This window comes from Haemaphysalis longicornis, unplaced genomic scaffold (assembly GCF_048455015.1).
Source record: "Haemaphysalis longicornis isolate Haplotype H1 unplaced genomic scaffold, Haemaphysalis longicornis Haplotype H1 scaffold_5, whole genome shotgun sequence".
Taxonomy (NCBI): domain Eukaryota; kingdom Metazoa; phylum Arthropoda; class Arachnida; order Ixodida; family Ixodidae; genus Haemaphysalis; species Haemaphysalis longicornis.
Window position 1 is genome coordinate 26,378,292 of NW_027526385.1, and position 22,357 is coordinate 26,400,648.

The 22,357-nt window shown below is 43.1% G+C and overlaps 1 protein-coding gene and 1 long non-coding RNA gene across 2 annotated transcripts; both read right to left on the reverse strand.

Moving 5' to 3' along the window:
• Positions 1-1,114: 1,114 nt before the first annotated feature.
• On the reverse strand, positions 1,115-16,720 carry LOC144137970 (uncharacterized). Its single transcript, XM_077670003.1, has 5 exons — positions 16,662-16,720; positions 14,021-14,226; positions 9,998-10,157; positions 8,672-8,775; positions 1,115-2,415 (listed from the first exon to the last, which is right to left on the reverse strand). Exons 2-5 carry the CDS (start codon positions 14,183-14,185, stop codon positions 2,398-2,400), a joined length of 447 nt encoding a protein of 148 aa, XP_077526129.1. The 5' UTR covers positions 14,186-14,226; positions 16,662-16,720; the 3' UTR covers positions 1,115-2,397.
• Positions 16,721-17,797: 1,077 nt separating this feature from the next.
• LOC144139114 (uncharacterized) lies at positions 17,798-19,014 on the reverse strand. Its single transcript, XR_013316055.1, has 3 exons — positions 18,294-19,014; positions 18,002-18,223; positions 17,798-17,935 (listed from the first exon to the last, which is right to left on the reverse strand). It is a non-coding gene; the product is annotated as an uncharacterized LOC144139114 (long non-coding RNA).
• Between the last annotated feature and the right edge of the window lie 3,343 nt (positions 19,015-22,357).

Consider the following 22,357-nt stretch of genomic DNA (forward strand, 5'->3'; position numbering starts at 1 on the left):
TAGATATCCTGGAGATGTCGGCAATCGACGTTACAGACGTCCAGGAGACGTACCGTTCGGGTCGGACTTACATATACTCAACGTTCCTACAACCGCAAAAAACCCGTCCAAATCACGTGAAGGATGACGTACTATAGACGTCTCATGGTACTTTTATACGCTGTTTACGGGACGTTACCTTAGTGGTACGTCTTATGGATATCGTAGTGGTACATATGCAAGACGTATTGGTACGTCTACTCTACATTGTTTTGCTGTCTTTGGCACAGACATTGCTTTGTTAAATCGCCATCTAGTCTACGTTAGTATGATATTGTCGAGATGAACCTGTATGCATTAAACTTACATTCTTTATACATTATTTAGGAGCTTGGCCAGCCCTCTTTGCGAGGTTGCCTACGTGTCGTGGGCACTTGTGCTTCAAATACATGCCTTCATTCAGCACTGTTTATTGTTACTTGGTGCCTGGTTACTAGAATAATGTGATTACACTTTCGAAGTGTTGCATACTACTTGAAGTCTCATGTGAAGAGCTAAGCTGACATAAACTCCTTGCAGAAGCACACAAATCACAGCTCCAAACAAGAAATGTTGCATCGAAAACAAGTGGCACCAAGTAACGGCAAACCAGCTCTGATCAGCACAAGTGCCCTTGACACTAAGGGAACCTAGTGTCATCGCATTCCAGGTTCGGACCACACAGCACGGCTGCACTGGCCTTCTGTAAATGAACTATCAGAGAAACAATTAGAAACTAATTAAAATGATGGTCTTGCCAAGCTAGCTGTAAAGCTCGGCCAAAAGAAAGCTTTTAAAATACACATAAAACAAAACAGTTCAGGTAAAATATTTACTTCAAAATTATGCAATATGGTTTTGCAACACAACCAGTTTTGATGCTATATATATATCTGCCTTGGCTTAAAGGGTACAGATTTTATAACAAGAATAACACACATTTGCATGACATTAAATAAGTCACACACAGATTGCCAAAAAATAGGAAAGAAAGCAAACATCAACCCAGGTTAAAAAAACAAGACAGTTATGTAACTTAAAATATCTCACACTAAGTGAAATGGTTAGAAAACAAAGCAAAAAAAGTATGTGGAACGACAAAAATGATTGAATGGTACATGGTCACAAGAGCAAGACAAATTAATGTAACTCTAAATAATTCACAGCTAGTGAAAAAAAATGAGAAGCAATAAAGCAATAGCAGGTACGAAACAAAGTGATTGAGTGGTAATTGTGAGTGCCAGATAATATAAGTGACTTCAAATAAACTCGCATCTAGGGAAATGGTTATGAACACTAGAAAAAACTTGTATATACAGAAATGATTGTACGGTGGTTACAAGGGCAGTATAAATTTACGTGACTAAATAATTTACACCTAGTGAACTAGCAGGACAACAAAACAACTTTGGAAACAAAGAAATTATTGAGTAGTGGTTAGGAATTCAGCACAAAGTTACACTACTTCAATACTTCACACAAAGTGATATACTTTGGGAACAAAGAAAAAATGTGGAAACTCAGTTACGACATGAACATAACACCTAGTAATATGATTGAGGAACCATAAAAGATTAAAAATGCTTGGAAGCACAGAAATGATTAAATGGTGGTTACTATTGGAACAACAGAAATTTACGCTTTAAATAATTTACACCTTGTAAAATGGTAGGAGACCAATAAAACAATTTAAAAAAGCTTATAAACACACAAATGATTGAATCGTGGTTGGGAGTACAGTAAAAAGTTACACGACTTCAATATTTCACACAAAGTAGAATGCTGCAAAAACAATGCAAGAAAAAAATGCGCACACAGAAATGATCGAATGGTAGATACCAGAGAAATTTACACGACTAAAAATTCACACCTAGTGAAATGTTTGAAAACAAGAAAACAAAAAAAAAAGCTTCGAAGCCCAGAGTGATTGAATGATGGTTAGAAGAACAGCTGTGACCTTAAATAACAGAGAAATGATTGGGGAACTATAACACAAAAAAGCTGAGAAACACAAATGATTGAATGGTGGTTACGAGTACACTCCAAATTTATACAACAAAATTCCACCTTGTTTATGATGGGGAAGAGTAGAAAAAGGTGATATATAGAAATGAGTGAACGGTGATTACAAAAAGAGCACAAATTTACGTGACTAAATAATTCCACTCAAGTGAATTGTTTAGGGCACCATGAAAACAAATGTATACAAAGGTGGGTTGTCTTGGGCTGTCTTTGCTTGGGCTGTCTTTGCTTGGGCTGCCTTGGCTTGGGCTGCCTTGGCTTGGGAAGTCTTGGCTTGGGCAGTCTTGGCTTGGGCAGTCTTGGCTTGGGCAGTCTTGGCTTGGGCAGTCTTTGCTCGGGCAGTCTTGGCTTGGGCTGTCACACTGCAGCTTGTGTCTGAAGTGTGAAAGTAAAACAAATGGCCCGTTTCTAAAATGAATGCAACATATTTAAGAGCACTCATTTCTTTGCAGCGTTAGCAATAATTATCCCTTGCAGAATTACAATAGCAGACGTCTTACCAACCCACAGAAAGTGTAATCACACTACGCAAAGCTGTTATCGTGAGGGGAAGCACTCAGGTGTGCCCCCAAAATCCTAGTACACCAGGGTCCCTCCCCATCAAATGTTTACAAGGAGTTCCTGACAATTGTAACCTTCCAGAAAAAAAGTGCGTGCCAATCCAACCTCTGAAGGTAAAGCAAAGCTGCAAATGACACCCACATGATTACCCATGCCACGTCACTTGAATTCACACACGTGGCTCTACAAGTGAAACCAGAGACAAGTGACATGCACTTAATCACAGCTCACGTGAGCTTCCTCCAATTTTTACTCACACTTGGCGTATGCACAAGGCCCGCACACAGCTGTACATGTGCCATGGGCAGCGTACAGCGGCATGAGATGTCGCATGATGCTCTCACATGACATTAAGCAAGAAGGCAGGGGAAGCCACAGATGTGCTCGGTGGGTGCCGAGCACAACGGGCTCTCTCTACATTTTTCTATTCATCCCAGGTTCGTTTCCTGGTGGTGCCAATAACTTCTTTTATTTGTTCGTGGCAGTTTTCTGTTGACACAAATGGGCATGAAAGAAACCTCGGGGGGTAGAGATACAAAGCTAAACATAGTTTATATATGCGCTTCACTGGGCCCTTTGTAAAGCTTGAGCTACAGCTTTACTAGCTAGCTTTACAAAGCTAGTAAAGTTTTGCAAAGTTAGTGTAGTGCTATTTTTAAGTGAACACGAGGCGTCACCTCGCAGTGGAGGCAAGGTTTCCTGCCCCCACCTAATTTAAGTATATGAGTACAGAAATTTCCAATACGGCCTAATAATGAGGTCTTAAAATCACTTGCCTGTTTTTTTTTTTTTGTAATTGTACTGGATCTCAATAGATCCCATAATAGCTCTAAGTACCTCTTTATTCAGATATGCTGGAACATCCCTAGGTGTTTCTAAATACTTCTAATCAAAGGTACTTCCTTTACCTACGTACTATGCTACTGCGCACAATCCCTCAGCAAAAAAAAAAAAAATCTGAAGATGTGTATTTCACAACACACTTGCTTGTGAGAGCTGCAGAAAATACCATGGATGCAACAAAATACCAGAATGCTTTTGTCAGGGGGGAAGGTTGCTGGGCTAAGCCAATTAGCCATGGCCAGACCACGTTTTTTTCTGTCAAGACATGTTCTCTTGTTCTTGTGGTTTTTTTTTCTCTTTTTTTTCTCAGGTTTGTTTAATTACCGTTTTGTAAATTTGTATCCTTCATTCAATGCTTTGTTTTGAATGTAACACACTTTGTACTTGCCAACCTGCTTGGTCTACGGACAGCAGTATCTTATAAATAAATAAATAAACAAATAAATAAATAAACATTTGACATCTCACCCCATGATATCAGTGCCCTTCATGCTCTTCTTCAGGCCACATCACGCTTTTTCTTTCCCTTTTCTTTCCTTCATCGGTTCTCACTGTCATTCCTCCCAGTGCACCTCTGTTGCCATTGCTTCTTTTTTTATGCGACAGAAGCAATAAAAAATGCCGAAAATCTGGCGTCACCGTGGCCAAGAGATGGCAGGCACAAGGAATGCCACAAAAGAAAGTAAAGCAATTGATTTTAAAATAATTGGTTACAAATGGCTGCAGGCATTCATTGGACATGGGCCCCTCCGAATCCAAGGCAAGCGCATGTATCCCCAACAAACTGAATGATTCAGGTCTTTACCTCACTAAAGGTGGCCCTAGTAGCACCGAAAAGGCACATAATCGGGGATACACTATAAACATGTAATTTTAGTTGTGCCCGTGATAGCTAGAGCTACGATCACACAGCAAGAAAGTTTGACATCCACCTCAATGCAGCGTACAGCTACAAGGGAAAGCCATACAGATTCCTCAGAAACTTCGCAGTTGAAGAAAAATTCATCCTGGTCCAGGATGTGAACTTGGGACCACTGCTTGAATGGAGCAGTTGCTCTACCAACTGAGCTAACGAAGAGGCTAGTCATTTGTAGACAGAGAACGAATTGATCAACAGCTCGAAGTGATGTCACTTCAAGTTGTTGATTAATTCGTTCTCGCGCTACAAATCATAGTTTCTCACTAACTCACCTAGAGTGAAATCTGGTGCTAGCGTCAACGTGATTCGGCGAAGGCGCTCACGCCTACATGAGTGCCGCCTAGAGTGTACTAGAATAAGGGAGTGTCCCGAGCGGCAGCGCCGAGCCACTCCGGTTGGCGTCGACATTGCCAGGTGGCGCGACTGCGCCCTTTCGCAGCTGGTCTAGCGCAGTGAGACTACGCGTCTGGCCATGCACTGCAATTTTCTCGCGTTCTCTTTTTGCTTTCAAAGACATTCAGAAGCTAAGCAAGATTCTAAGCGGCCACACGCAACTTTTGCTTTACTTACTGCTGCTCCAGGCTGTTCACGAGAACTGCGGCCTCGATGTGGTGAGCTATTCTGGTTGCAGCCACCTTAGTTCGATCCGCTATCCGCGATTTTGATTCACCTCGAGCTTTATATCTGGCGCGGGCGCTCCTGAATGTCAATGAACTGTCACCTGTGTTCTCTGCAACACGCTGTTAGGCAACACGCCTGACGAGAGATAATTACTTAGTTTTCCCGAACTGGCAGGTGTTCAGTCCCTACACAGAGAAGAGCATCGCAGTTCTAAAAACACATCATTGCTCGCATAGCAGCATTTAAGAGTGTCAAATTTTTTAGCCTAGGTGTCGCAGTCAATTCTGATGTATTATTCAGCGCATGTGCGCAAATAAGCATGTTGACACCCACCCCCATCTCCTAAAAAGAAGTTTAGACCCACCGCATAGCACAAAAACGGAATATGGTAAGGAGTACACCATTTTTCAGAGATCAGAGGGGCTATCATGGCAAAAGACAAATTATTTTGTGGTTTTTTCTTGTTATAATTACTATCAAAAAAGAATAGTAACTAATGTTAACTAACAAATCTATCAACTATGCCATGTTACATGTTAAGCAAAGTTGTGCACAGCTAATGGCACAGCTTCACTTTGTTTCAAACCCGGTTGCAATATAAATATTATACATTACGTGAAGGAGATAGAACAGATTACATTTTAGTGTGGGGGCACAGTTTATTTCGCACTTTTGTGCAGTTGTACGAGCATTTGCCTATAGTTTAGCATACTTTGCAGATTGCCGTCTTTTTGAATTGCTTCTGTTGATGCTTTTGATGTAGAAGGGAATGCGGGTCGCGAGGTAAAACGCGCTCACCTCTGCCGCAACAGCCTTACAATGATCACTGCACCCAAGTTCGCACTGCTGCTTAGCCAACACCACACTCAAAATGTCAAGGAAGCTATCATAAACTCACATGCCAGTCCTTGACGAAATACACTGTCTCACTGTTTAGAAAAAACACGTCAGAACGCACCCGATTTCACCGAACACACGTGCACCCACTGCCTTCCACGTTTCGTCCAGTCTGAAGGCCGCGGCGACAGCGCGGGCGCGGCTGACTAGCTACAAGACCGCGCACCAGCGCCCCTAGCCATCCTAGCGGTGGTCGACGGCGCGCGGCACGCCGAAAGCAACGCTGTCTCAGCCCGCTCGGGCCACTCCCCTATTCTAGTTCACTCTAGTGCCGCCATAGTGTGTAGTTCGGCCGGAAGTTCGGTGTGGCATGGCCGGCAAAGACTTTGGGGCTACTCCAATTGAGTTTTTGTTTAAAAAATTGCTGCCAAAAGTGCCGCTGTTAACAAATTTTATTTTGTATAAGACACTGTGTTAGAGGGCTTATGTTTCAAAACAAATTTGGGGGTTATGAAGAAAAAAAAAAAAGCAGAAGTGCTGCCTTCGGCTGACGCCACCAGATACAGCGGGCCGTTCCAGATTTATTTTTAAATATATTACATACTTCAAACTGGGTAAGGTTTGCTATGATTTTTTGTAATATCAAAGATTTAGCTAAAAAAATTGTTTAGATTGTTTTAAACTGTGTTCTTGCTTCCTCTCAATACAGTATTATTATCGTATGCTATGTGTTTTGGCAGGTGAAGCAGATGCAACATAGAGATGCAAGAATTATGTAATCACGTCGTATTTGTTTTGTCCAAGCAGATATAAATAAACTCATAGGCGGAGCCTATTACCACGAGTGAGTCTTCAAGCACGCGCGCAAAGCATTACGAAATTGAATGAACGCTTTAAATGGCAAATAAATACTGGCTTGTCGAGTAACTATGTATGTTGCCTCATTGAACCTGGCCAAGGCAGCGCATGCTTCCAGGGGTAAGTAAACGCAGCGGCGGCGACGAGCGATGCGAAAATCATAACTGAATGTGTGCAGAAAACGGATAGTGTGGGCTAGAGTAGCTTATTTAGTGGCTGTAGTGTGGGCGGCGGCGTCGGCAAGCAGTATTAAGCGGCATATAACAGGCCGCTGGGACCTTCGTTCGCTTTTAGCCGTCCAGAAGCAGCCCACGAGCGAGCGGCAGCGGTGATACAGTGAACTGTAGCGACGAGCAACGACGACAGAGGACATTGGCGGCAGTGTATTAATTTTTTTTCGCTTGTCGCTGTCACCCAGTACACTCTGCTGTTGTACCTTTTGAGTTACATTTTTGGCATCGCTTATCGCCGTCACAGCATGTGGTCACCCTTCATCTTAAGAAGCTCGCCGCTAACGCGAGCATGCGTTGAGTGCTAATCACGCTGTTATTTAGACATATCTGTGATAGCCATTGAATGCCAGAAATTGGCATCCCAAAAACAGAAAAGCACACCGCAAAACAGAACTAACAAGCACTTCAGAGCCGAGAAGCCTTATCCATAGCCCTTTGTACTAGCCACTTGGTGCCAATCCGATTCGCACACTACTCACAATTCCCATGGCGGAGTGCGATCGCAGCGACACTTTCTGCTCTAGGTGATATTGAGAAACTCTATGCTACAAACAACTAGCCTCCCTGGTTAGCTTAGTTGGTAGAGCAACTGCTCCGGTGAAGCGGTGGTTCCAAGTTCACATCCTGGAACAGGATGAATTTTTCTTCAACTGCGATGTTTCTGAGGAATCTGTATAGCTTTCCCTTGTAGCCGTACGCTGCATTGAGGTGGATGTCAAACTTTCCTTTGCAGAAACTTACTCCACCTTCGGGATTCTCCCTAAATCTGGTCGATGGTGGAAATGTGCTGGGAGAAAAAAAATGGCTCCAGTCCACGGTGTGAAGGTGGTTGTAAAGCAAAGCTTTAAACGACACCCAAAACAATTGCCCATCTCACGTCACTTGAACTCACACACGTGGCTCTACAAAGAGTGAAACCAGACATTCTGCCAGCCATTACTCGAAATTTTTGAAGGTGGTGTCCCGAACTCAGCAGCAGCATCGGCCAAGGGCGGGCTACAGCGGCGGACGCCACCGCTGTAGCCTGGCCGTGAGTCGGGAGAAAGAAGACGGATAGGAGCGTCTTTCGAAGGGTGAGACAGCGGAACCTAGCTATCCTGAAGCGCTAGCTAGAGGCTACACCACTGCACACAACAAGCACACACAGCGAAACAATTCGGCATGTGGGCTTAGTGATTTCCATTTATACCGATGTAAACAACAGTTCTTTTATTAAGTTTGAGAATAGCGAGAAAGCTGAGGAAACTTTTATATCCTCTATTTATCAGAACCAGTTGCTCCTTTTGCCTTTCGTACTACCTCTTAGAACACAACCAAATTGGTATTCAGCAATAGAGAATACACAGTCCTATTCTCCCATTCGTGGCAAGCAGTGCGCAAAAGGTGGTGTTTTTATAGCGCCAGATGTCTGTATGTGGCCTCTACATTTCGTTTTTCACCCTGCAAACCAATCCTTAATGCATCTTTGCCGTACGACCACTTAATTCAGTCGGATAAAGGTTACCCAGGAGGTGCTGTCGAACAAGTTATTCAAGCCGTGCAAAGGAAGTGTGCAATGGACGCAAAGCTGCACGAAAACAGGCCCAAAATAATGGTCAGTTAAGCAGATGACAAAACCATGCTGGGTAAATTCGCCGCCTCATCTACAGTGTGCTCCGTGAGTGAAACCCTCCGCACCCCCTTTCCCTTTGCTGCGTTGGGAATTTATTGTCCTGCAAGCCGCAAAAGAACCCTTGGCTAGTAGAGCTAAAATTGTTACCTTTACTGACGCAAGCCTGTGCCTGGCAGGAGCATGACGCAGCCATTCCCGTATAGCTGCTTCAACTTCAAAGTCAGTTGCACCATGCGAAGACTTCACAGCAGCTGTGCAAAAAGATACATTAGTTCTCATTAGTGCCACAGCAACATCAAAATCTTCACTTACAGTTGAAACATAGCCCTGGAAATTTCTCAGATCAAAACCACAAATTGACCACATGGCCACAGTGTCGCCACACTTTTAAAAGGGCCATGAACCCTAAGATTCGTTCTATTTACAAGAACTAGTGTCCAGTGACCCATTCAGTTCCATTTCAGCCACAATACACCTTTTTGAAAAGACAAAATGCAAGAAATACTGAAGAACTTTTAAATTTTGGGCTACACGAAGTTAGCATAAGGCGGGGGGGAGGGGGGGGGGATGCATTAAGAACATATCAGTGTGTTAACTGCCCATTATCATTTAATTGACTAGCTCAAACCGGCCCCAGTCCAATGCGCAGTAATGTGCCTTGGTGCTGGCTTGGGCTGGCCCCTATTGCACAAACACAATTCCCTGACGTCACAACGAAATCGCTGGAGAGTGGCTCGGGAGTTCCCACCAGCTCTTCTGTTCCCATTAACATCGCAATTTCCTCGAAGTTTGATATAAATTGGTATCCAACTTGATGTCAGTTTTCCTGTTGGACAAAACGTGTATTTTGTCTTCATGGTCCCTCTAAAAAAGTTCTTTTGCATTCAGTAGCGCGCTCAGTGCAAAATACGTCAGTTGCTGTACACACAATGACTGCATCTAGGTTGCAATAAATTGCGTGCTTCTAAAGCCTAAAGTGTTTAAACTAGATGAACCTCCAAATTCTAGAAGTCTACCAAGGCAATAACACCCACCTAAAAAATTGAGCCGTCAAAAAAAATGACTACAGAAATTCACGATATTAAAGTAGTTGCTTGAATCCATTCTCAAGATCAGATTGATTGATTGATTGATTTGACTGCAGGCTTTAATGTGCCGATGCAACACAGGCAATGAGGCCCGCCGTAGTGTAGAGCTCCAGACTAATTTTGAGCACCTGGGGATCTCTAACGTGGTGCCCGAAACTGCCAAAATGGTTGCAGGCCATAACAGTCGGAAAGGGGGGTAACAATTCTGTGCTACAAAGGCTCAGACAAATTTAATACCTCTTCTAGCAAAAAAAAAGTAATAAGCTGCCGGTTGTCAACACAGCTGACATTGGCACAGTATGTGACTGACAATAGAAATTGGGGCACTATACATTGTCTGGTGAAAGAATTTGATGTCTGTAATAACATGAAGACATCAACTTACACACAATGCAAGGTGCCAGTCGCAGCTGGGAAAAGGAGTGTTTCCCCTTCTTGCCAAACCATGAAAACTCCATGGCTAAGCTGTCCGCCAACAGCAACTTCAGCAGGCGCCTTGCACAAACTGCCGCTGTTGAGCCGCCCTGGCTAGAGAGTTCTTCAATCTAGGCATGGGTACAGGAAAATCTGTGTTGTTAATACAGCCTTTAACACTGGTGTGATACAGAAATCAAGGGTAATGTTCATTCGAGCTTACTCCACTGCACACCAGTGACTTTCAATGTGTAACGAGATATAACACGGGGGTTTTAGTGACTGCTAAATCACCTGCTGTAGCAATAAATGCATCTGTACGTTGTTTAATTAAGAGGTGCTCGCCTGGAATATAATACATTTTCTGTAGGCACCCATTGTGATTGGAGCAGCTGGCAAGTCATTTGATTGGTGAGAAGAAAAAAAAAAGAGGAACCAGTCATCTGACACAGTACACACGCTCCTCTCCTCAAGCTACACCACAGAAAAAAAAAGAGGCAATGCTTTAATTCACACATTTCACTTTATGCCGCATGGCAACTCCAACCTTACCCTACACCTCGGGGGAGGGGGGGGGAAGAAAGAAAAAGAAGAAAGTAAAAGATTGTGTTCTGATCATGGTGCACCCACGGTACTAGCCAGGCTTTTGGTGCTATGGTGCATGGACTTCCAAACATCAATACACTGCAGATACACTTCTATAAATGAATATATATAAAAAGCTAAGCCCCGTTCAGCATTTTGAAACTTCATGCAGCAGTGCCTGCTGCATGGAGGAAAGGAAAGCTTAGGACAGGCTGTGACGTCGTGTTTAGGTGAAGCCGCTATGCTATTCTTGCAGGTCGCCCCTTTTTGCTAATGTTTTGCACGCACATGCTACTCTTTCCACAATCTCTTTTGCCACTGCTATCTGCTTTGTCTCCTTCGGCTGACCACTCGGTACTGGCTGGGCGGCTCAGAGACGTAGTGCCTTGACGGGTCAGCCTGCAGTGCTGTTGCTATGATGCAGTTGCCAGTGGCCTCCAATGTGCATGAAAAAACCATGCGACTTTTTCCACACAGCTACCAATTCTCTCCTACTTTCCTGCGTAGCCTGCTGTGAAGACAAACTTTTGAAATAAGCACAATGTTTGTTTTTGAGTGGCATTCGGTTCAGGTAAGGGTAAATAAAATGCTTCAAAGGTAGGTTTCACGAGTGGTTCGATTTGCACATAGTTTGTGTATTTTTGTGAATCCCACAATATACGTTGTAAGTGGTCTATGCACTATTGTAAAAAAACTTAGCTGTACAGGTTATAGAGCTGTGACCTGAGAACTATGCAGGGAATTTTCAGGAGGACATCTAGACACTACCAGAGGAATTAAATACGTACAGAAAACGTTTGCTGCTGTATTACGCCCTATGCCCTATCCCAGCCAGAGTGGCCGCTTTTCAGATGAAGACGAAAAGCAAAAAACAGCTGTGTGTCAAAATGTCCGCACACATAAAATATCCTTAGGTGGTCAAAATTAATTGATTGATTTATTGTAGGGTTTAACGCGCCGATGCAACGCAGGTGATGAGGCGCACTGTAGTGGAGGGCTCCGGATTAATTTTGACCACCTGGGGATCTTTAACGTGCGCCGAAATCTCGTACACACGGGCGTTTTTGCTTTTTGCCTCCATCAGAAAAGCGGCCCCCGCGGCCGAGAATCGAACCCGCGCCCTCGTGCTCAGCAGCGCAACGCCTTAGCCACTGAGCCACCGCGGCAGGTAAAATTAATCCCAAGCCTCCCCCTGCTACAGCGTACCTCATAGCCCACATGTGGCTTCAGTGCACTGAAACCCCACAATCAATCAACTTGCCCTCTGTGTACCTGGCTCGTAGGCGAGAGACTAGAGATAAGTACTGAAAAAATGATACCCCCGGTAACGACAATTCTGCTCACAAAATGTAAAATAAAAGTATGAACTGTAGAGCCTGAAAAAGCGCACTGTTTTAACATGAATACCTTTATTACTGAAGTTACAATATTCACGTAACTTGCTCATTAAACCTAATGCATATTTAACCTTGACACAATACCTTTTCCATCACCCTTCACTCTCACTGCATCGTTCCATCATGCTACCTTTATTTGACAGCATTACATGTCCTGGTCTTGATGTAGGTTCTTAATATTGTATTAATGGCTTTTTACATGGTTTACGGTTTCTCTCCTTTCCTTTGTTCTGCCCTGCACACCAATTTCAAACTAAAAGCTACATTCTCATTAAATGCAGCAAAGCAAAATATTCACCTTTTCACAGGCAGAAACGAAGCAAGCTGCACAGAACTATCTCAACTGCTCCTGCCTGAGGGGAGCAGGGCTTTATAACCCTCAACTCGTGGACAAATTTCTGTGCAATGCAGTAACAACTACAGAGCCGAACGACACTGTTTTGCTGCGCAGCTGGACGCAGTCCAACAAAAATATGTTGGTGGGCATAATCTAAGCAATTTAAAAACAGTGCTTATTTTTTAGCCTTCAATAGATATTGCCAATAAAGTGATAGAGTAGATGATGTAGAGTGATGTAGATTTTTGGGCTTCTTGTTTGCCGTGTTTGCCACTGGCATCGCATAGGTTCTGGTCAGGAGAAAAAAAACAGTGTTCTTTTTGACAGCAGCTTTCTTCCCATACAGCAGCTCGAAACTTTCTTCACCCCACTGAATTTACTTGAGAACAATAAGCTGTCAAAACAAACGAAGCAAGTGGCCTGCAAAATGTGGGCCCAAGTGACACTGACGCAACTGGGACTCTCCATCATTTCCGCATTTCATTCGGTTAGCCGAATGAGCCTGGCGTAAGCTGGCGTAAGTGAGCCTACGGTCGCATGTCTCAAGACGAAGGTCTTGAAAACGGCTTCGTTTGGCAACTGGAAGACCACTTGAAGTTGTGTAATGACAAGAGTGCAGCGGTATGACAGTTTCACCTTCAACGCACTCAACACAATCCAAATGAGATTTTACTTCGTGCCATAGTGGGTGCGTGCTGCTCTTTCGTTATACCATGCCTGTACTATTCAAGCACGTTGCATGTCTGTGGTACTGCCCAGTTTCAGCCCCAGAAGAGTTAACATATCAGAGAATGCCTTCAAAACTACATATAATTCAAGTTAACTCATTGATGGTACAGAGCTGGACGCTACCATCCGTACAGTAAATGATTAAGTAGCTCCGAGTTCTCCAGTAAAAGCATTGGCTTGTATTGAGAAACAAATGGGGTGTAGGGGAGGAGATGCCAATATGCCTGCATCAGTGAGCGTGGTTCAGTGCATTCAACTACGGATCTCATACAAGGAAATGATCTGTAGCAAATGCATATCTGTTATGCCAGAACTGAACTCAAAACCAATTTATCAGTCAATACATTGGCGCAGTAACACAAAGAAGTTTGCTCTCCCCTGTAGCCTCCTTTCCATTGGCACAGAAAGTTGTCCCCCAGTACTGTAGTCTGCACAAAGGATCCAGACACTGTACTGCACAGGCTAGGACTTTGGTGGCAATGATCTCTGGCACATAACTAGTAGGAAACTGTTTTAATGGCCCCCTAAGAAATACCAGGGGAGCACAGGGGCAATTACATGATTATGAAGATGAAGGTTGCAGCCAATATAGTACCATGCAACTGCTGTTTTTTTTTTAGTGTGAATGGAAGCTTTTTGCGCGTTTTTCTCTCCCCACCCCCACAAGCTTACACGGTTGAGCAATCTTTTAAAAGGTGCAAGCCCTGTTCTTGCAAATAGCATGACACTGATTCAAGCTGGCAGCTAATGAAGGCAAGAAAAAGTCATTCTAAACATTAAAGCTGCTATGAAGGAGTGCTCACCATTGGAATATAAGCTCATTTTGCTTGTTTGTGGTACATGTGAAATTTATATTGAATAAACCAATGCACCAAACCGAAGTGCTCATTTACCAACTTTACTATATTAAATGAGCTATAAAAACTGCAGAATTGCTATTTCTTACCAAAGCTTCCTTTTTTGGCCCAGTCAGAGTGGTGTCAAACCTCTTCAGGGACTCGTAGTCCCTGAAAGGGGATCTGGGCATTGCTGGTTCCTTTGAAGGCTGGTGTCTTCTAGACATCCTCTCTGTGAGCGACATAAGCAGCTCCCCGTGCTGCTGTTGCACCATGCGTAGCAAGGTCAGCCTGGTCAGCACTTGATACTGGAATTCTGGGAAAAAAAAGTACAATGTGCGGCCGAGAACCATTTTGCAACATGCATATGCAGTTAACAGAAAAATTAAAGAAAAATATCAAAGCTTCTAAAAAAGTTAAGCTCAAACTAGTTTGGTCCCTACTACACAGTAGACCTGACATGCCATTTTGTTCTCTTTCCATTACATTTATAATATTCGCACACTCACACATGAGAAATGTAATGTGCATCAGAGTGCCCAGCCAAAATGGAAACCGAAACAAGAACCACAACCTGGTATTTTTTCCACAAGCCAACCAGCATTTGAACCAGTATTTTTTTATCAAGCTAAACCTGAAACGGAATTTAACCGGCAAACAAAGGTTACTGGATAAACGGCATGGTTCAACCATCCATTGTTCATATTTTCCAGACAATTTCATTTGAACTTTTCACTTTTACCTGCCATAAAATTCACAATCCACCATCACTTTGTCCCCTCGAATTACGCACAACATTGCTATCAAAGCCCTATTTCTGATCACAACATAAGGAAAAGGACGCGCACCAATACTGCGATGGCAAGTTGCTGCTGAGCAAGGCTGTGCAAAGAAAATACAATCTACGCTCTTACTGCAGATCCGGCAAACACGGAATTCAGTTACAACAGACCATTTCTGTTGCTTATTAGGTCCCCATGCATTCTTAATTGAATTTACTCCACCCATAACGGACCAGATTATTGGCTACAATGGATTAAATTTCGGACGAAAATTCTTTTGATGGAATGTTAATAGTGCACTTTCACAGTGCTGGTTCCCGATATCCTTTCCCTTTGTGTATTTTGGTGAGAAAATTACATCTGACAACACTGTCAATGCAGAATGGGTCATTGCCGCCGCCAAGCTCAGCCTGTGCCAGTGACCATTTTTTTTTTGTGCGACTGACGGCCTGAGTGGCTAGGGTAGCTGACATCGCCAGAAGTACATCGCCAGAAGTACAGGCTTGTCTAAGCAGACGGTCCACTTGACCAGAACAAGGCCACTGCCGATAAACGCGACTCCAGTGAGATCGAACAACAGCGCTATCGAATACACAAATTGGTGCGCCCGTAGTCGAGTCTGCCCTCTTCACAGTCTTTTTATGTAATAAAGAACTCGAGTTTAGTGAGGTTCAGTCTTTATTATTCACATGCATGCATCGTTCCTGTTCCGTTCGGTGAAAAAGTTAAGAAATGCCTCAAGTAGGGCGTTGGTTCCCATATCTGCCAGTGGTTGTGCCCAGTCCAACCGGTCTAACTTTTCATTTCCCAGCTGTTTTTCATCATACTATTTCAGACTTATATTTCATCAGACTGATTTTTATATCTGGTTCATAATTGCTCCTAGTTAAATTCTTGCGTTATTGGCTCAGCTTACCATGTGTTTTTACACACTTGACCGCATGCGCTAGGCCAAGTGCCGGTGCTAAGCTTTGGGAATGGTGTTTAGATGATTCTTTGCCCTCGCACGAACACTGTGCAGAGGTGCTGCAGGCGTGTAGAAAGAACAGTGTCTGTACTATGCATATGCAATATCGGTTAAAGTAGCCACTTTTGCGCTCATATAATATAGACCCCCCCCCACTTGCCCCGTCAAATACTGCATACTTTGGCTACAGCGGACTCTTTTCCCGGATTAAGGGAGTCCGTTGTAACGGGCCGTAGACTGTAGTCAATACTAAACTATTTGGCAGAGCTCACAGGCAGCCCAACCATTACAAGAGAAATGAATACCACCAGGGTACCGACTAAGCAGAAACTTCAAAATAGCAGCAAAATCAGACATCAGGATTCCTTCAGCTTTGGAAAGAGCATTTTTGTGGCTTGACTGTAACAGCGGCAATTAACCATGCCTCACAATGTCACTGCTAGTCATTTCTGCCAAGTCCATTTCAAAACATTTTGACTGCATCATAAAGTCACAAGGAAGCAGTATCACTGCATATCCAGTGATACTGCTCCCTTGTGACTAATACTAAGCTTCAAAAATAACTTTTTGTGAACTAGAAGTAAAAAAGAAGCCCATGGCCATTCAGCAATGTGAGCAAAGGTGTCACACAGTACTACCCACATTAACGGGATGTTTTCACATAGAATGTGCCTAAAGACGTACTAACACATCACAACGAAAAGAATATTTGCCCGCAAAAAGTTTTCTTGATTGAATATAGACTTCTTAGTAGTCATTAAAAATTCAAACCACTCACTTAAAGTCAAAGCAAGTGGTAGCTATCAAGGAAATGAGGGGGCCAGAAGCCACTAGGGTATTAACTAACAGTCCAACAGAATAACCGATGAAATGGGACACCACTCTTGTACTAAAAAAACATTGAGTGTTTAGTGATATGTTTAAACATGATACTCACAACATTTGTATCTTGAAGGACATTTGCTCCTTATACATGAATGTGCTTTTACATTTTTTACGTACCCTCTGGCGACAACAGCTTTCTCTTCAAGTTTTTGGGGCTCAGAGACCTGCGCCGTTCTGCACCTGCAAAAGCCCGATTTTTTAGAATACATCCCTGGTAGCACAGAATGTTGCCGGAACATTTTTGCAACGTTTCCCCTTAACGTTGCCAAAACGTGGCTAATGTCCGCTTTTTTTAACGTTCGTGCAATGTTGCCCAGAAACATTGCGTCAACATGATATTAGCATTGCTCCAACATGGGCGCAACGTTTGAAGGGTGTCGGTCTAATGTTTGGATAACGTTTTTCTGACGTTCGCCAACGTTGCTCCACTATTGGAGCAACCTTCCAACCACGTGCGGGACACATTTGAACAACGTTTATGAGACGTTTTTTGATGACGTTGCAGCAACTTTTCACCTACATTTTTGCAACGTGCATACCACATTTAAGCATATCACTGTACCATTCATACGTTGTGATAACATCGCTACAATCTTGCAGCCACTTTAGATCTACGCTTTTAACATGCAGTTAGCATACAAGGAACGTTGCTTCAACGTTCAAGCAATGTTTTTATGAAGTTGCAATAACATTGCTGCAATTTTGCAGTAACTTTCCAACTACATATTTCAAACGTGCGGGTAACATTTAGAAAACGTCGCTTTAATGTCCAAGCGATGCTTCCTACAACGTTACCGCGACTTTATAGATACGTTTCTTCACCACGAGGGCCACATCCGAGCACTGTTGATATGACGTTCAAGCAATGTTTCTCTTACGAAGCAATAATATTGCAGCAATGTACAGGTAACTTACAGTTACAGATATACATGCAACAATAACTAGATGAAAATAATATAAGTTAACTTTTTCCTAGAGAGGCGATTGTTGACGGCATGATAAGCGAGCAGTTCAAACCTCGTCTGCATAAACTCCTGAAAGGTATAAACCGGTATTTTAGACCTGTATATTCATACATTTGATCCATACACTGATCAACACACACAATTAAGGCAGTCCGGCAAAATAACGAACTAATAAATAGCGAAATTTTAAAGCAAGGAACATGCAGCTAGCGTAAATAACAACATTGACACTCTTTAAGATGAAAGGACATGTGCGTTTTATTTTACTATGAACAATTCTGTTAAAGCCTTGAATTTCGCAAGTACGCTGTTTCAGACGACGTCTTCGTTTTCCTCCTCCTGGGCTTGCTTGTTTGTCTTGACAAGTCAATTTGATGACATACTTGACGGCCATGAACCCAGTATTGGGTTGTTACTGCGACACTTCTGCGAAATGAACGAAAGCTGTAGTTTAGAATTTACAAAGTTGTTACAACATAGACAATATCTCACCTCTCAGAACACCAGGAATTTTGGTATACAATATGGCCGCATCGATTTTCTTGTACTGGCAGTTCAGATGAGATTTTACAACCATTCCTGGAAAACAAACAAAAGGGCACTGCTGTAACACATAGGGTGCCCAAAAACTCACCCGCACTTCGGATGACGTTTGCTGCCAGATGAGCTTATTCGTGTGTCAGTTTTGTGGTGCTGGTAAAACTGAAGGCATTTCTGAAAACAAAACGGAAGTGGTGCAGAAAACTGAAGTGAAGCAAATTTTAGCTGATGGGGAAAATCTTACCTTTAGGAAGGAATATAGCAAAACAGGCCTCTCCACTTTCCAGTTTGTCTTGCTTGTTTAACTTTTTCTAATGCCTGTGTCAACTAAATTTATGACACGCACATCGCATGAGTGGGTTTCTCAAGCATTCCTGGAAAACAGAAAAGGACAAAAGTACTTAATTGTAGAAAATACCTCACAGCTTTCTTTACAGGCCATTGAGTAATTAAGTGAAAAGTCTTCAGACAGCGTGCAAGAGAATTTTCAATTAACAAGAGAAGCCGACCAACTGATGACGACGTGGCACGTCGGCAATATTAATTGAAAGAAGACGATAATTGCCTCAGTGCCCATAGACATAAAACACAACGAACAAAAATTAGAAAACATGCTATTGTCAAGAATGGAAACATTACACAAATTACAACCATGTATTTCCTTGGTTGCCTAATTTAAATTTACCGTTTGCTCTCGAAAAATGTGCTTAAAACTGGCAATGAGCTGTTTTTTTTTTCGTATGCCATTTTCTTTAAAGTTATCAGCATCCGACGAACACCAGCTTTTCACATGGAAAGTCTGTGAATACTACAAAGACGTTAAGGCGTTGCTTTACATCGTAAGATGGTTAGCATAAGCAGCTGATAACATGGCTTAACTGCAACGCTAAATAGTGTTCTGGAACAGCATTCCGCTGAAACTCGCGTGAAATTAAACATGACAACGAAGTTAAACTTATTAGTTTTATTTTTCGCGTGCGTTAGCAGCTGTGGCAAGAAGTAAATTAAAAGCCAATTGTACGTATCAAGGTTCTTGCAGAACCTACACTCGATTTCAGCATCACAACAAAAAATCTACTGAGCGCCCACCTCATTTCGCATTAAATTCTTTCCATACAATTTAAGCGCTGAATACATGTTCCACCGTTTACAAACGTACGCATTCACAAAAGCAAGAAGGATATGCTTAGAAGCTAGAAACGGGAGGGCAGTCTTGTTCCCGCTCTTTTACGAAGTAAACTGCGTTCGAAAGAATGAGGCGAGCTCAAAAAAACGAGCGCTTACCTTCACCGGTTGGTTGCTATGAACTTAATTTCCAGCCCACAAATATTCGCCGTAACATGCGGCCACACAACAAAATTTCGTATTGGTGCCTTCTCCATTCCGCTTGATTGTCAAGAGGGCTGCTCGTTTTTGCAAAAGCGCGCTCGTTTCTGCAAAAGCGCGCGCTTTTCGTTGCTCTCCCCCAACCCAACGCAGGGCAGCCACGGCTGCCAAGCGCAGAGGAGCAGGAGGGGACCGCTACGAGGTGCGCGCACGTGTGCGCGTGTGAGAGGAGGGTAGTACGCTGGCCAAGGACGAAAGCCTTTTCTTTTCGGTGTTTTTTTTTTTTTTTTTTTTTTTACGGTCATCCCTCACTTCGCGCTCGGCTGCTAAAACTTCCTTTGCGACTCTCTCTAGAAGGGACGGGGCGACGACGAAAACAAAAAAAATAAGGCATGTAGGAAGAAAGGAACGCGCGAGACGGCGTGCCTCCCTACACCCCGCCCCGTTTCTGAGAACGCCTGGCGCCCTGTATTTCGTTTGGCGCCAAGCAGAACGCGACAAGTGTTCGATGCATTGGAGCCTCTTATGAATAAAAATTACACCAGGGAAAATCTGAAGATATATGTGCAATGCTAATAAAAGGGAACAAAAGCGAAAATGGGGAAGTTAGTTTTCAGGTTACTTGGAAGGTTCACCAGGGTTAGGTCTTTGTTTTGTTTTATTGTTTCTTATATGTTACAATATGATGGTGCTCTGACTTTTGCGCTCGAGGTAGGTGAAATGTCTATGGGGAAGTTGAAATATAAAACAGCCCACTTTATGTTTTTTATTTCAAACAAGGGTGCAAGGTGTGGACTAGTTGGAACGTTCGCTGATCAGAGGGGCTATAAAAATGACTAAATTCCACATGAAGGGGGGCAATTTAAAGAACATGAACTTTGGGTTTGAATCCATTTCATTAATCAACTGTAATTACTGCGGCAACATGAAGGGAAAACACATACGATTGTAATTAGCTGGCGACATGTAGGGCTCGCACTCCCACGTCATAGTTGCACAGAAGTAGCTTGCATATAAAATTTCTCCAGTACATTAATTTTTTCAAGCAGTTATGAGAATCCAGCAACAAGAAAATGTTTGAGCCTTCTATCTAGATTATTTTTGTCTAAGGATATACAGGCGGCAACATAAAAACAACCCGGCCATGCATGATTTAAAGGGGCCCTAAATACGCTTCCGAAGGTCGCCATTTCAATTGCGCAATCGCTAGAATACCCCTTCACGGCAACGTATACCAAATATTACACCTATTACACCTAACCAATAAAAACATGAAGTAAAAATTTGGTCTCAGTACTCCTTTAAGGCAGAAAGTTAACAGTGCGAGATGCTTGTGAAAACTTAGCAAAATGGAACTGGAAGTTTCCCTTGTCGATTCACGATTACCTTTTTATAATACAGCCGTAATCTACTACCTAAGAAAGGCGTGCAATGTTTCAACAATAGGAAAAGAAAGTTGGGAAGACATTTGTGGGTGCTGTTTTCTGGCAGGTATGAAAGAAAGCTGTATTAAGGTGCATCTGCGCGGACTTCTTAAAGATACGGTCAACACGCGTCGAATGAAAAACACGGAGTATACCCGGTCAGTTTGTCTTTCCATATGGTGCAGGTTCCCCAAAAGAACATGCGTTGTAAAGAGGCCGCGTAAAATTTGGGATGTACATGGTGAAGTGAGTGTAGAGGAAGCGAAGTCGGAGCAGAGTAAACTCGATACTATTTGATGACGGCATAAAAAGTTATTTTCTTGTAGTAATTCCAGTTTATTCAGCAAATAATTAGTGCGAAATAACACACGGCAATGAAACCCAAGTTCTCATTCGTATGTACTGACGTCAGAATGCTGCGCCGTCCGTTTCATGCGCGCGTTGGGTTAATTAGCAGGCGCTGTATTCAGTCAGTTTCCTGGATATATGCGGCATGCACGTGGACAAAAACGCACCCGACTGGCATTTGTACAATACTCACAAAAACAGCCTGATAGCTGGCCATGCGTGACAACGCAGTCGAGGGTGAAAGCTGCGCGCGGCTTTCTGTGTTTTGCACTTTAAGTTTAATGATGTGTTAAAATCGCCCTGAAGCATCTGATTTGACTGATTATCAGGTTTCACGCGCCGACGCTACACAGGCGATGAGGCGTGCCGTAGTAGAGGGCTCCGGATTAATTTTGACCACCTGGGGATCTAATTAGCGTGCGCCGAAATCTCGAACACAGGCATTTTCGCTTCTCGCCTCCACACCCGCAAAAAAAGCGGTTGCCGCGGCCTGGAATCGAACCCGCGTCATTGGGCTCAATCCTTCGGCTCAGCAGAACAACAGCCACCGTGGTGGGTTCCTAAAATAACTAAATCACACTGAGACAATCGGTATACCAATTGCATGAGCGACACGGCCTGCAGGGGCTGGTGCGAACCGTTAGCCCTGTATACCGCGCGGATGTTCCAAGAGCGCATTCGCAGAATGGCAAATTTGGTGTCGTACATCAGTGAAATGGTATTATTTGGGTGACATTTACACGGATCTAAGTTGTTTTACACTGGAGGTAGTGATTTTGCAGAGCGTGACTGTCGCACCTACATAACTTGACTGGCTTTCATCTAGGTGTGGCACAGCGACGCTTTAGGTGGACGCTCATAAATTTCACGGGGACTGGACTTCACGGAAACACGTCCATAGCTAACAAAAGCGACCACTTACAGTTATTGTAAGTCCAATCTGTCATCAAGAAATTCATGTGTCAGATGCACGCCGCCAAGAAATTTTTGCGCGTATACGTCGTACGCGTATATACATTTAGAAAAAGTGAATGACAAAAAAAAAAAAAACGGGTATGGAAATAAGGTGCCTCGTTGTTGAGTCATATCTTCAAATTATTGTGGGCACCTCACCGTAAAAAAGTACACATTTGTTCAGCAACTCATATAAGAAAAGTGCGACTACCGCACGACGAGTAGAGAATTCATTATTGCTTTTGAAAGTGACTGT